At 43.6% G+C, this 12947-nt stretch overlaps 1 protein-coding gene across 1 annotated transcript in view; it reads left to right on the top strand.

The window, feature by feature from the left end:
* The window catches only part of MDN1 (MDN1, midasin homolog (yeast)), a 140340-nt gene extending 129449 nt beyond the window's left edge, over positions 1-10891 (top strand). The window contains exons 95-104 of the mRNA XM_010834709.1: positions 727-897; positions 1945-2108; positions 2806-2895; positions 3988-4103; positions 4901-5075; positions 6196-6269; positions 6359-6473; positions 7502-7565; positions 8509-8651; positions 9426-10891. Coding sequence (XP_010833011.1) covers positions 727-897; positions 1945-2108; positions 2806-2895; positions 3988-4103; positions 4901-5075; positions 6196-6269; positions 6359-6473; positions 7502-7565; positions 8509-8651; positions 9426-9614 — 1301 coding nt within the window. The 3' untranslated portion in view covers positions 9615-10891. The remainder of the gene's footprint in view (positions 1-726; positions 898-1944; positions 2109-2805; positions 2896-3987; positions 4104-4900; positions 5076-6195; positions 6270-6358; positions 6474-7501; positions 7566-8508; positions 8652-9425) is intronic.
* The last annotated feature ends 2056 nt before the right edge of the window (positions 10892-12947 follow it).

Below are 12947 nucleotides of genomic sequence, written 5' to 3'. Positions count from 1 at the left end.
TCAGTCATCACTCAGTCTCCCCTCCGAGCTCTCTGGGTGACTTTTCACTGTTTCGTTCCTAACGTAAGCTGGTATTGATAATATGACACAGAAAAGACTGCTCTCCTGTGGATTACTCTCTTCTCTTCCTGTCCCCACCTTTAAGAAAAATGAAGCAGAACCGACGATGACTGCCATACATGGGGCTTTTATGTTGTGCCTAGCACTGTTCTGAGCTTTGCAGCCTGATTCCTCTAGTAATCTCGAGCTAGGATGCCTCCATTTTATCATCAGCATCCTGAGGCCACAGAGGTTTAAGGACTTGTCCAGGGTCACGATGCTGGGATACCCACGTTGTCTTTCTGTGCCCCCTACCCTCCGCTGTTATACTTCATCACTACAGTTTCTCCACCCATGACTTGGCAATGAGGATAATTCCATTAGCTGCTCTGAGTCATGCACTCAGCACGTTTATTCTGGTTCAGTCTCTGATCATAGCAATAAAAACCCAGCAGCTGAACATCCTGTTCTGTGGTCACATGTACGGTTACACCATACCCTTACAGTTTCTAGGGAAAGCAGGGAAATAAGACACTTAGGTCAGCAGCTCACAAGCCAAGTACTGTGTCCGGTGTCCAGGCCACGTAACTAGTCAGTGGTAGAATCTCTGACCAAAAGCACACCCACTGTCAATGACTCTGTTCTGCAAAGAGCTAAGCTTTCTATGTGTATGCACTTTGTTGGCAGATGTGGCCAGCACAGAGCAGCAGCAGTCTGCAAAGGACTCCAGCAAGGCTCACGAAGAGGAGGAGGTAGAGGATAGCTCTGTGGACCCGGAGGAGCAGGAGGAGCTCAGAGCGGTAGACACAGAGCCGCTGAAGCCAGAGGAGGTCAAGTCGGGGAGCACGGCCCAGCCAGGTGAGTGAGTTCTGTGGTGAACACCCCCTTCCCACCTAAGCTCCTTGATTCTTGTGCTGTTGTCTTGCCTGGTCTGTTCTTTTTACGTCCTAACCCATGACTTAGATACTCATGTGTCCATAGTAACTCCCCTGTACATACTTCCTTTGGGAGTAGAAAGGTGGGGGAGTGGTGTTACAGGTCACTGACATTCACGGAGAAGCCCAAGTTCCAGACAAAATCCTGGCAGTCTTTCTTAAATATGTAGAAGAAAACAGAACAGTGCACATACTCCAGTTATAACCAGAAGAGATTCTTGATTACTAGAGAAACAGTATTTTTAATTATAAAATATGCAATGTTAGCATAAAATGCAATAAAATGTTTAAAGAACTAGGGAAATGCATGTGAGAAAGTAACACTAACTTCTTACATTTTATAACTGTTCCATTTCATAACTGACCCCAAGTGCTATTACAAGGCAGTTCATTTTTTTTTAATGTATTCAACACACATGGAAAGAGAACATCAGCAATGAAATAAATGCAAATTCAAAATAACCTGCTAAATTCAACAACTGCTTCTTCTTCTTGCTTCTTCTCAGGGGCGTTAGAATCACAGACTGCCATTATGGGACAGTAAAGACATAGCTCTGTGATTAGCTCTTCCTTGATTCAAATCCAGACTTTGTCTTACTTAATTTATAGGTGGAGGCAAATTATTTGTCTTTGCCACAGCTTCCTCATCTTTAAGATGGAACCATGATTTTAATTTTTATTTTTATCAGTGTTCTGCATGCACACAGTTTAATGGATCACACAGTTCTACAAGGCTTGTCAGGGTTAAACAGTTTCCCCTACTTTCCCCTCCCCAGAACACAACAGGGTGGAGAGAGAGGGGAGTTAAGGGAGTGCGAATTGGCAATGACTGTCTCAGAGAGAAAGAACACAGGGAGCTGACACGTTAATGTGCTGGGAGGTCTGAGTGACTGTAAGATTGACATGTGACTGAAGGCTCAGTCTTCATTCTGATGTTGTGGTAAGTAAAACTCGGTCCTTGTGAGAACAGGCTCTGAAGAGATGGAGATGGAGACCCAAACTGTTAAAACAGAGGAAGACCAACACCCCAGGACAGACCCATCACACGAGGAGACAGAGAATGAGAAACCAGAGAGAAGCCGAGATTCCACCATTCACACAGCCCATCAGTTACTTGTGGACACGATTTTCCAGGTCCTAAAACTTTTAACAGATCACCACTTTAATAAGTTGACAATATGGAATTATAAGTTACTTTTAATTCTTAAAAACTTTATAAGCATCTGGTTGTTTGGGGGCTTCATATCATATCGATCTTTCAAGGAGTACTGTTGGTATGACACACTTCTGAGTGTGTCAAGTAACACACTGGGCAGGTGTGTGAGCACCTCTCTGAGCAGGTAACACACTTCGAACAGCCAATCCTAGAGTCGCTGTGGGAGGTCTGTGTCCTTACCTGGCCACGGTGGGGGGCCTGGCCTTCTTCTCAACATTCACCAGCCTTGTGTTGGGAGCCTGCAGTTCAGTTAAGTTTATGTTGATTAAGCAGTAAGCATCTTTGACTTAATGCTTTCATTTAGGAAGAGCCAATTAACTGAGTTTTCCCAAACTGTTTGACCTAATGGTAGTCTAGATTAATCAAAGAACATTTCTGTTATTGATACCTTCCTAGGTACTTTGGGATTTATTAATGTTCAGAATTTCCTTTTTCCATCTTACCCTCAAAAAAATGGGAAGGAGAAGAATAGTTGTCTGGCATCTTTTGTGCCATTAAATTTGCTCAAGTTTTGCATCTCTGTGGGAGTTCATACTGCAGGGAAGAAGGCAACTAAGGATAATAAATTAGTGATTCCAACCTGGGTCTCCTCTATCTGTGACTTTTCCCTCTTAGCCCTTCTTAAAAGATGTCAATGAGCTAAGACAGGAGCTGGAGAGACAGCTGGAAACATGGCAGCCACATGAATCTGGAAACCCAGAAGAAGTAAGTCACTGGTCTTTTACTGAATATCTTGACTTTCTAAGATGCAGCAAACCTAATAGGTTCTTAACTCCAGTTACCTTGGTAAAGGAAAGGAAAGTGAAGTCGCTCAGTCGTGTCCAACTCTTTGCGACCCCATGGACTGTAGCCTACCAGGCTCCTCTGTCCATGGGATTTTCCAGGCAGTAGTACTGGAGTGGATTGCCATTTCCTTCTCCAGGGGATCTTCCTGACCCAGGGATTGAACCCAGGTCTCCTGCATTGTAGACAGACGCTTTACCATCTAAGCCACCAGGGAAGTCCAGTATATGGAGAATATAATTTTAAAGCCTGCTTTGCCACTAGATGTACAGCTTAATTAAAACAAAAACTGATGTTTCATTTTTTAACTTCCATTCCTCACTCTGTAATGGAAGTAATGGAGGTGACAGTGGTTGAGACGTGGGACAAAAGTCTAATACTATGTCACTCTCTGAATAGACCACCAGGAGCACTGCCAGCTGACGTAAAGTGGAAGTGTAGATTAACCAGAAGTTTCCTTTTTAGTGAGCTTGCATCCTAAATTTATTGTATATATGTATACACAAATATATCTGTTACCATCGTTCTCATCACATGTATGTAATGATTGCTGTGCCATAATTGACCTAAAAAAAAAATGGAGCTTTGTACCCAGGAAATAAGCACACTGTTAAGGGTGTTACTTGAGAGATTTGCCCTTGTCACTTTTGCTTTTGAAACGAGACCCTGAGAACCCATGATTTAAGTGGCTGGATCTCCTGACACCAAACTTAACCATCACAGCTCCCTCTCCATGTGAAGGGTACACATTATGTACCCCTCATAGGAGATGTGAATAAGGCACTGATCTGGTCATGAATTCCAATCTTTTACAGCCTTATTGAAATTTCATTCTTTCTCATTGGAACTGTGAATTAGTGGCTTTGGTGGAAGAGGAGACATTTTAAACCAAGTGAATCAGCTTGCCAAGAGAAGCAAGTTGTTTTCTTCTGCTTTGCTTCAAGCCCTCGTCTTGCTGTAATGACCTTGCCTGGCTCTGACATTCTAAAGGCACCTTGCATATTGTCGTCACAGGAGAAGGCCGCAGCGGAGATGTGGCAGAGTTACCTGGTCTTAACTGCGCCTCTGTCACAACAGCTGTGTGAACAGCTTCGTCTCATACTGGAGCCAACCCAGGCCGCCAAGCTGAAGTAAGTCTTCTGCACTGGGGGCACTCGTGGCGCCCTGAGGAGATGCCAGCATCGCCTTTTCTGCTGAGCCTATGACCGACCAGCTGTGGTGCTGGCGTCTAGGTGGCCATTCCTGCTGCACAGGCACCAGTGTGGCGTCCTTACCTTGTTGCCATGTTGTTGTCTCTACAGAGAAGCTTCTGTGACTAGTTAATGGGATGAGGAGACTAGCTGAACCTTGGGGGTGTGTGCTGCTCACCCTCTACATGTTGGGTCACTCACTTGCTGCACGCATCACTCACCTAGATCTTTCCAAAGTGAAAGTGAAGTCACTAAGTCGTGTCCGACTCTTTGCGACCCCATAGACTGTAGCCTACCAGGCTCCTCTGTCTATAGGATTTCCCAGGCAGTATTACTGGAGTGGATTGCCATTTCCTTCTCCAGGGGATCTTCCCAACCCAGGGCTCAAACCCAGGTCTCCCTCATTGTAGACAGATGCTTTACCATCTGAGCCACCAGGAAAGTCCAAAGGGGTGCCCAAAATCAGAGTTTTAGAACAGAAAAGAGAATCCAACACTTAACAGTTAATGCAAACTTTTTTTTTCCTTTTTTAAAAAGTGTTTTACATTTTCTAAAAGGACCTAATCATTATTGCCACATACATATCTGTTTGCTGCTGATCAAGAAGATCCAGGCAGTCGCAGTCGACAGTAATACTTCATTGTGCCAGGATACTGGTTATTTGGTGTAATTGGCTGTCGGGTACTGTTACTGTGCTTTTAGCTCTAATCTTTGTTCTGTTTGGTTAAATTTAATAGAGGGGACTATCGAACTGGGAAGCGACTGAACATGCGGAAGGTCATTCCATACATTGCCAGCCAGTTTCGGAAAGACAAGATTTGGCTTCGAAGAACCAAGCCTAGCAAACGGCAGTATCAAATCTGTCTGGCTATCGATGACTCTTCCAGCATGGTGGACAACCACACCAAACAGGTAAGGAGTAGCGGTGCAGTGACGGTTGGGGCCACCTGAACGTATCTGGACAGAAAGCACTTTGGAATACCAGTTAGTTCTGAGAATGTGATACCATATTTGAGAAGACCTGAACGTTAAACAGTTCGAAAGCAATTTCAGGATGTCCCTAAGATTGTGGTCTCTTAGACTGTAGATCTTTTAGATTGTTGTATTTCTTAGCCTTGCTGTGCAGCTGTCTAGCTGCAGGGTAAGTCAGTCCGACAATGTTTATTTTCCACAAAACATGATGCACTGTACTGTTTTAGGCCATGCACAGTTTAGAATCTGAATATCTCTGATTTTTCTAAGAAAAAGTCTTCAGTATACATTTCTTTAAGTCTGTGTAGAGTTAGTGTTTTGTCAGTATTAACAGGGCTTAGGAGCCTGGGTAGAGTTCCTTACAACCCCACCCACCATCATGGACATGGAGAGTGGTGGGAGGTTCCGCAGAACCTAAAGTCTATACATACACTTTGCTGGGAAACAAAAGCATACCATCTAAACCTGGGTTCAAGTCTCAACTCCCCACTTAGTACATGACTTTGGGCAGGTAATTTTACTTCTTAAAAAAGGATTATAACAATACTTAACTCAAACTCATAGTTGTTATGAAGACTAAATGAAATAACATATATAGAGCACTCGGTTCAGTGCCAGGTACTTGATACATGTTCAGTAGGTGTTAGTTGCTATAAATATCTTCTTTCCAGTTGAATTTAAATTCTAAAACTATACCATCATGTATGCATAGATTAGAATAAATAGGCTAATAAAATCTTTTATCCATGAGAGATTATGTAGTCAAAAAAGCAGGGGGAAACCATAATTTATGGACCAAGTTTCCGGAGATCACTTATATTGGGTAATGCTAAAGCAGACCTTTCCTACTACTATAACAGATACTGGGTTTGGTGCCTGTGGCATTAGTCAGGGCCGAAGACTACCAAGGCCTCTGAGTTGGTGAACAGCCATATTGATGGTGTTCCCCTGTGTGCCATACCAAATAGCGTTTCCTGTGGGACTCGTTGTATAAAGAGTTGAAAGGCATTGGTGTCAAGAATACCCTGATGCCTTCAACCCTCCATTTTCTGTTTTACAGCTTGCCTTTGAGTCTTTGGCTGTGATTGGAAATGCTCTAACCCTTCTGGAAGTTGGTCAGATTGCAGTATGCAGGTAAAGGTGCCTTTTAATCCCTTTGGGAAACCCAACCTTTTTTGCCATGACAAAAAGTAATTCCCATTGTTTGGTTTTTCTCCTCCAAGTTTTGGAGAGTCTGTAAAGCTATTACATCCATTCCACGAACAGTTTAGTGACTACTCAGGGTCCCAGATTCTGCGGCTCTGCAAATTCCAGCAAAAGAAAACCAAGATTGCTCAGGTAAGTTGATGAGATCACATGTCTTCTGAAGTTATTTTCCGGTATGAAAGTGTAAGTCGCTCAGCCTTGTCCAGCTCTTTGCACCCCCATGGGCTATGCAGTCCGTGGAATTCTCTAGGCCAGAATACTGGAGCGGGTAGCCTTTCCTTTCTCCAGGGGAATCTTCCCAACCCAGGGATCGAACCTAGGTCTCCCGCATTGCTGGCAGTCTCTTTACCAGCTGATCCACAAGGGAAGCCCTTTTCTGGTATAGGAAAAACATAATTTTTAGGACTCTCTCCTCCCTAATATGGTAAAATTTACAATAGAGAATAGTCCTAAACCTCAGATTGTGTACCACTGGAATAGAATCTCCTTTGGCTTCCATTATTAAATACCATGTGACCTCTTTTTCTGTTACTCAAAGATCATTTCACTTTGCATCGTTGAGTTTTTGGCTCCCTACTTTTTTTGAGCAGTTCGGAGCATTTTAGGAAAATGAACCACCTCCCAGTACACTTATCAAGTGGGTCAAGGCCAATTTCTCTCCACCATTTAGCCTAGAGAAGTGATGTGAAATAAAGCTAGTGACTTGCTCAGGGTGGCATGAGTTCAGAACAGCATGGGATAGGAATTCTCTCCTGATTCCTGTCTTAATTTAACTTCCTTCCTTATGCACATGTTGTGAGGGGTTTTTTGCCCTTTTTTGCTCAGTTATTTTCCTTTCTTGAAAGACAGCTCTTTGGTTCATTTGGGGAGTTATTGACTTCCTATCCCCCAGAGTTAAGTGGTTTTTTTTCCCCTCTTTGGGGTTTCTAGTAGAACGCTAGTGGGGTATATGCCAGGGATACAGGTCTAGGCTTGAAATGCCAGCACCCAAGGCAAATGCCAGGGGCAAGGCTTATCAGTCCTTTGCGGGTGACTGGAAGGGACAGTTTGGTTCCTATAGATCTGAGATGATCACTTAAGGGCCAGATGTAATTTCAGTCTCTGTGACAATGGAAAGAGTTAAATAGTTTTCTAATTGTCTATTTCTGGTTTTGGTTTAGTTTCTAGAGTCTGTAGCCAACATGTTTGCAGCCGCTCAGCAACTCTCGCAAAACGTCAGTCCAGGTAAGCTGTGTTCTTTGGTCTTTGTTAACAAAACACTTTTCTGCTCCTGTATTATTTGCAAATTGCTTGTCTCACTTCAGTGTACCCATCACCATGTTTGCAAGTGTATGCTCAATAGGAAAAGACATGAACAGGGGATGATGGGAGGTATTAAACATTCATGCAATTTTTTATTTGGTAGATTTGAGTTCATTTGTGAAAGGAAGGAGCAAGGTATGTGGAATTAAATGTAAAGAGTATTCTGTAATAGTTTAGTAACAAAGGAAAGCAGAGGACAGTGTAATTTAGAAACCAGGTAATCCATCCGTGATTGACTGGGGCTTTTGCAGCACACCAGTTCTAACCCTTTCCTAAATCCTCCATTCTGATTGTACCTGTTGAAGCAGGTCATTCACGCCTCTCAACACTTGCTAATTTTCACTGAAAATATAATGTGCTAAAAAATTTTAAACATTTTTATTCACTCTTCATTTTAGAGGTCTAGTCTATTTAAGTTTTGTTTAAATGAGTCAATTTGAAGGGAAAAAGAAACATAGAATTTAGGTACAGGAAATTGACAGAAATCTGAAAGATACAGTTCCACCTTTCTGATTTGGGTACTTTCTTCTAGTGGTCTGCTCAGGACTGCTCTTTGTATACTTTATATCCATAAACATGTGTTTTCATTCTCACATGTTGTTCTACAACAAAGTTGATCTAAATGTGACATATCCCCAAAACACTATCGGGAAATTGTTTTGTTGACAGAACTGTTTGCACAGCCTTGTCTCTGCCTCACACATTCAAAGTAATAGATCTAATTGGAGACCCTCTTTGTGCCAGAATTCATCAGCTTCAGAACTGTTTGGTTTTACTAGTTCAGAGAAAGCCTGCCTAATCTGTCTTACCATGGTAGTTCTCGCCTTGTTTGAGTTTTCCCCTCCTGCTATGTGTTCCTCTCCAGAAATCGCCCAGCTCCTCCTGGTGGTCTCGGATGGACGCGGCCTTTTCCTTGAGGGCAAAGACAGAGTCCTAGCAGCAGTTCAGGCCGCCCGGAACGCTAACATCTTTGTTATTTTTGTTGTGTTGGACAATCCCAGTTCACGGGTGAGTGACTACTAACAGCCACTTTTCTGGAGATAAAGTGAGAATTCCCTCCAAGCTGTTCTATCTGAAAAATGGCCTGCATTTCACCATCATACCGAGAACTCCTCTAACACTCGTGGCATCCTGAAGGGCGCTGTTTGAGGCATCTTATAGTTACGTTCTCATATAATTGCACAATGACTCGGTGATGTAGGCATGGTTATTCCCACTCTGCAGCAAAGGACAAACACGGAGAGGTTGTAGGTAACAACTCGAAAGCCATACATACTAGAGACCATCCTCTGAACCACTCACTGTGATGACTGGTACTCTGGAGGGTCATCTCCCTCTGCACAGCGTCACCACAGGCATTGCAGCCTTTGTGACAGGCCTTATCTGCTGGAAACATAGCCAGCCTTCCTGGGTACTTGTATCTCAGCAGTGCCCTCCTCAAAGGAGCAAGCATCGGTGGCTACATGAAAGGTATCCACAAGCAGTTCTGTTCCAGGGGAAGTCCCATCTCTCCAGGTCACATTAAGGCCTAAATAGCAAGTTGAAGACTTAACGTGAATTATTCCAAGTATAGAATAGGAAACACCATCATAGGGCAATCAGGTTTGCTCATCTACCCCTTTGCCTCCCTTTCGGTGTTCATTCGCCTGGAAAGGATACTCAGAAAGAGATCTGCCTCTTCCTTAATAAGAGCTACTTTTATATGCAGGAACCTATTGTCTGCAAAAGAGATCATAAAAGAGCTGATTTAATTTTTCTCTTCAAAATGTTTTCTGTTGCCAGGATTCTATCTTGGACATTAAGGTACCGATATTTAAAGGGCCTGGAGAAATGCCTGAAATCCGATCTTACATGGAAGAGTTCCCATTCCCATTTTACATAATTCTCCGTGACGTGAACGCACTTCCCGAGACGCTCAGCGATGCTCTCAGGCAGTGGTTTGAGCTGGTGACGGCCTCTGACCATGCATAGAGCAGGAGGAACACAGTCCCAAGTGAGACTTTTAACTGCGCTCAGAATGTCACACTGCTTGCCAGGAGCTCCCTTCTGGAGAACTGTTTCTGAACTCCTAGCTTGAAAATGGTATTTTATCTTAGACCTGATTTATAAACATTCACCCAATAGCTACAAAAAATTATCGCAACGTAAGTTTCGATTTCAGGGCCTTTATGCTCCCTGCTGTGCCTGGGCTCCGGTTCTTATAACAAACCTGGGGCAGTGAAGGAACAGCAGCAGGAGTCTCATACCTGGGGCAGCCCTGGCCCAAGAGGAGGCTGCACCCTGCCCTTGGGCCCAGCTGCCTTTTCCCCTCACAGTGACCCTGGACACCACGTCGAGGAGATGCTGCCGGGAACATGGGACTGTGCCAGACCTCTGGACAAAGGACTGAATAAAGGGAGTCTCCCTTTTGACCCTGCCCTATGGCTTAGCCTTGCTAAGTCCGCAGTGTGTACCCAAAAGCCGTCAAATGGCTGAGACAGCTCCAGTTTATTTTTAGAGAGTCAGTGTATTTTCTTACCATGCTTCTTGTGAAAGGAACTACCTTCTCTCCAAGGGGAGGAACCTCATGCTGCGTGTGTTCTCATAAAGCAACCAGACATTATGGGAGCCCAGATCCTCAGAGAATGACCCTCGGGTCGTGTATGAAGGAAGGGGCTTTTCCCTGTGCTCCTTCACCTTTGCTGCTTCGGGAGACTATGCAATGATGGAAAGATGATTTTCCCTTTGTTTATTCCATTCTCTCAATGCCACAGTTCCTGTTGTTGTAGTAATTTATTTCTTTAGTTCATTTTTTCTTAACAGTTAAGAGGAAGAGTCATTCCTCACATTGCTTTCAAGCTGAACTGAGCCAGGCTCATCCTGGAAAAGAAGTGCTGTGTCAGAAGAACTGAGCAGCCAAACCTCTTTTCCCAGTCAGAAATCCACCAGCGGTTTTTCAGCAGTTTTTTATTTACTTGGCCAAAAAGCAGTGCTTGAATACTTGAAACTGTGCTGTGTTCTATTTAAGTTCTGCCTGTCCAAATGTCCTTTTGTAGACAACATGCCAGGATGTAATCGTCCATCTCCATGTGTGTTACAGTTACACTGTGAAGTGTGCCACCCTTCTGAGGTGGTCCTCAAAGACACAGATTGCTTGTTGTTGTTTAACCAAGTGTCCTAAAGCATGTACCTGAAGTTATATCATTTTTTTTAATTCTAAAAAGCTATGCAGCTTGTATTCTGAAAAGTATTAAAAAGTATACCACGGTTGATGTCACTTATGACCATTCTTAATGGAATATGACAAGAGTGTAAAAGGTGTGCGAGGGGTCTTGACTGCTGGATCAGGCAGCTGTCACTAGTTGATGCTGTGTGTCGTGACCCTGCAACTCCATGGCTTCCCTCAAACAGCCCCAGGGTCTGTTTCTTGTGTTCACGTCTGTGGTGGGTGAGCCTCAGCATGCTGGCCTCAGGGCAGAAGAAGGGCAGGATGGTGGACGCACACAGTGGCTTGTAAGGGACTACTCCAAGATGAGTTCTGAGTGGAAGCGATGTATCACGAGCCAAAGGCCTCTGTGGGGCCGGAAGTTTAACCTTCCTGCAGGGAGGTAACAACCCACATTATGACTGTGATGCAGTCCATCATATCTCCCTTTAATTGACAAGACCAGCTAAGCTGGAGTATCCCAGTTGGTATACCAACATGAGTGATTCCCTTGGCCCTAGAATAGCTATCGAGAAGAATTTGAGTAAGCAGGTTACTGAGGAGTGTCATTTCCAGTTTGTGCTGTGATGGGAAAAGGTTAGGAAGCACAGCAGCAGACACAGGAACTGAGGGGGTTGATCAGGAAGCGTGACATCCCTGTGTCACTGAGAAGCAGCTACTGTGGATGCTTGCTCGCTCAGTCTCTCACGTGGAACTCAGCCTTTCCGTCTGCCTCACTTTGCTCTCCCATCTCCATCCAAACCCCAAATCTTGTCAGGTCTCACTTCTAGACATTTATCTTATTCTGCCCCTTCCTTTTGCTGTCCTCTGTACTGTACTGCAGCTGGATCTCTTTTAAAATGTAGCTCAAACTACTAATCACCGTGCCAGCTTTACTCCATCATACAGCATCCTTGGAGATCTTTCTGAATTCCTGTGAAGAAGGTACTATTTGTTGTTTCCTGGCCTAGCTCCCTTGTCTTCTCTCCCAGCATCCTCACCACACTATTTGATCTACTCACAGCAAACCACAGGAGCCCTAGAATCTGCCAGTGTTCCATGTGTTCTTTGGAATTCTCTTACCCACTTTGCCTTTCTGATGAACACTTAGCTCAGATAAGGCCTGGAAGAAGAATGTGCTCCCATGGTAGGAGCCTTGACAGCATCTATAATACTACCTTAGACTTATGTCTTCCTACCCTGAGTGTGATTCTGAGAACAGAAGGCATATATGACTCAGGAGAGCATTACCAGTGTCTAGCATAAGGGGATGTTTCTGGATGAAAAGAAGAAATAGTATAAAAATGTCTGTTCTCACGTTACTTTATAGATTAAGATTCTAAGACGATTTAAAGGAAAATGACAAAACATTTCTAAAGGTCATAGACAAATAGACACTTCCAAGATACTATAGGATAGTATTACTGCTTAGTGAAAACACAACAGAAACCTGGATGAAATAGCTGTAAGGGTTATTCAGACCCTAAAAGAATTTACCAAGACCATCACAAAGCCCAGGAAGATGCTGCTGCTGCTAAGTCGCTTCAGTCATGTCTGACTCTCTGCGACCCCACAGACGGCAGCCCACCAGGCTCTCCCGTCCCTGGGATTCTCCAGGCAAGAACACTGGAGTGGGTTGCCATTTCCTTCTCCAATGCATGAAAGTGAAAGTGAAGTCACTCAGTCATGTCCAACTCTTAGTGACCCCATGGACTGCAGCCCACCAGGCTCCTCCGTCCATGGGATTCTCCAGGCAAGAGTACTGGAGTGGGGTACCATTGCCTTCTCCACAGGAAGATGAATGAATGGTTAATAAATGGTGCTGAAACTATAGTTCACAACTGGAAAAGAACTTATATCCCCAATATGCTATAAAACAAAATTCTAGGTGGAGTAAATATTTTAAACATGAACAAAGAAAAATTTTTAACAAGTAAAGGGAGAAGATGAAAATAATCAAAATAAGAAAATACAATGTATAGAGACTTAAAAGCTCTATTAAAAAATCAAAAATTTTTAAATATGGCAAACTGCATATAAAATTAAAAGTCTAGGTCATCATAAAGGGACCAAAGTCATAACAATTGACAAAATAAGTGTAACTGAAAGTGACAAGGGAT

The sequence above is a fragment of the Bison bison genome, unplaced genomic scaffold (genome assembly GCF_000754665.1).
Source record: "Bison bison bison isolate TAMUID 2011002044 unplaced genomic scaffold, Bison_UMD1.0 scf7180017864035, whole genome shotgun sequence".
Taxonomy (NCBI): domain Eukaryota; kingdom Metazoa; phylum Chordata; class Mammalia; order Artiodactyla; family Bovidae; genus Bison; species Bison bison.
Note: the sequence above shows the minus strand (reverse complement) of the source record. Positions and strands in the feature narration are given on the sequence as shown.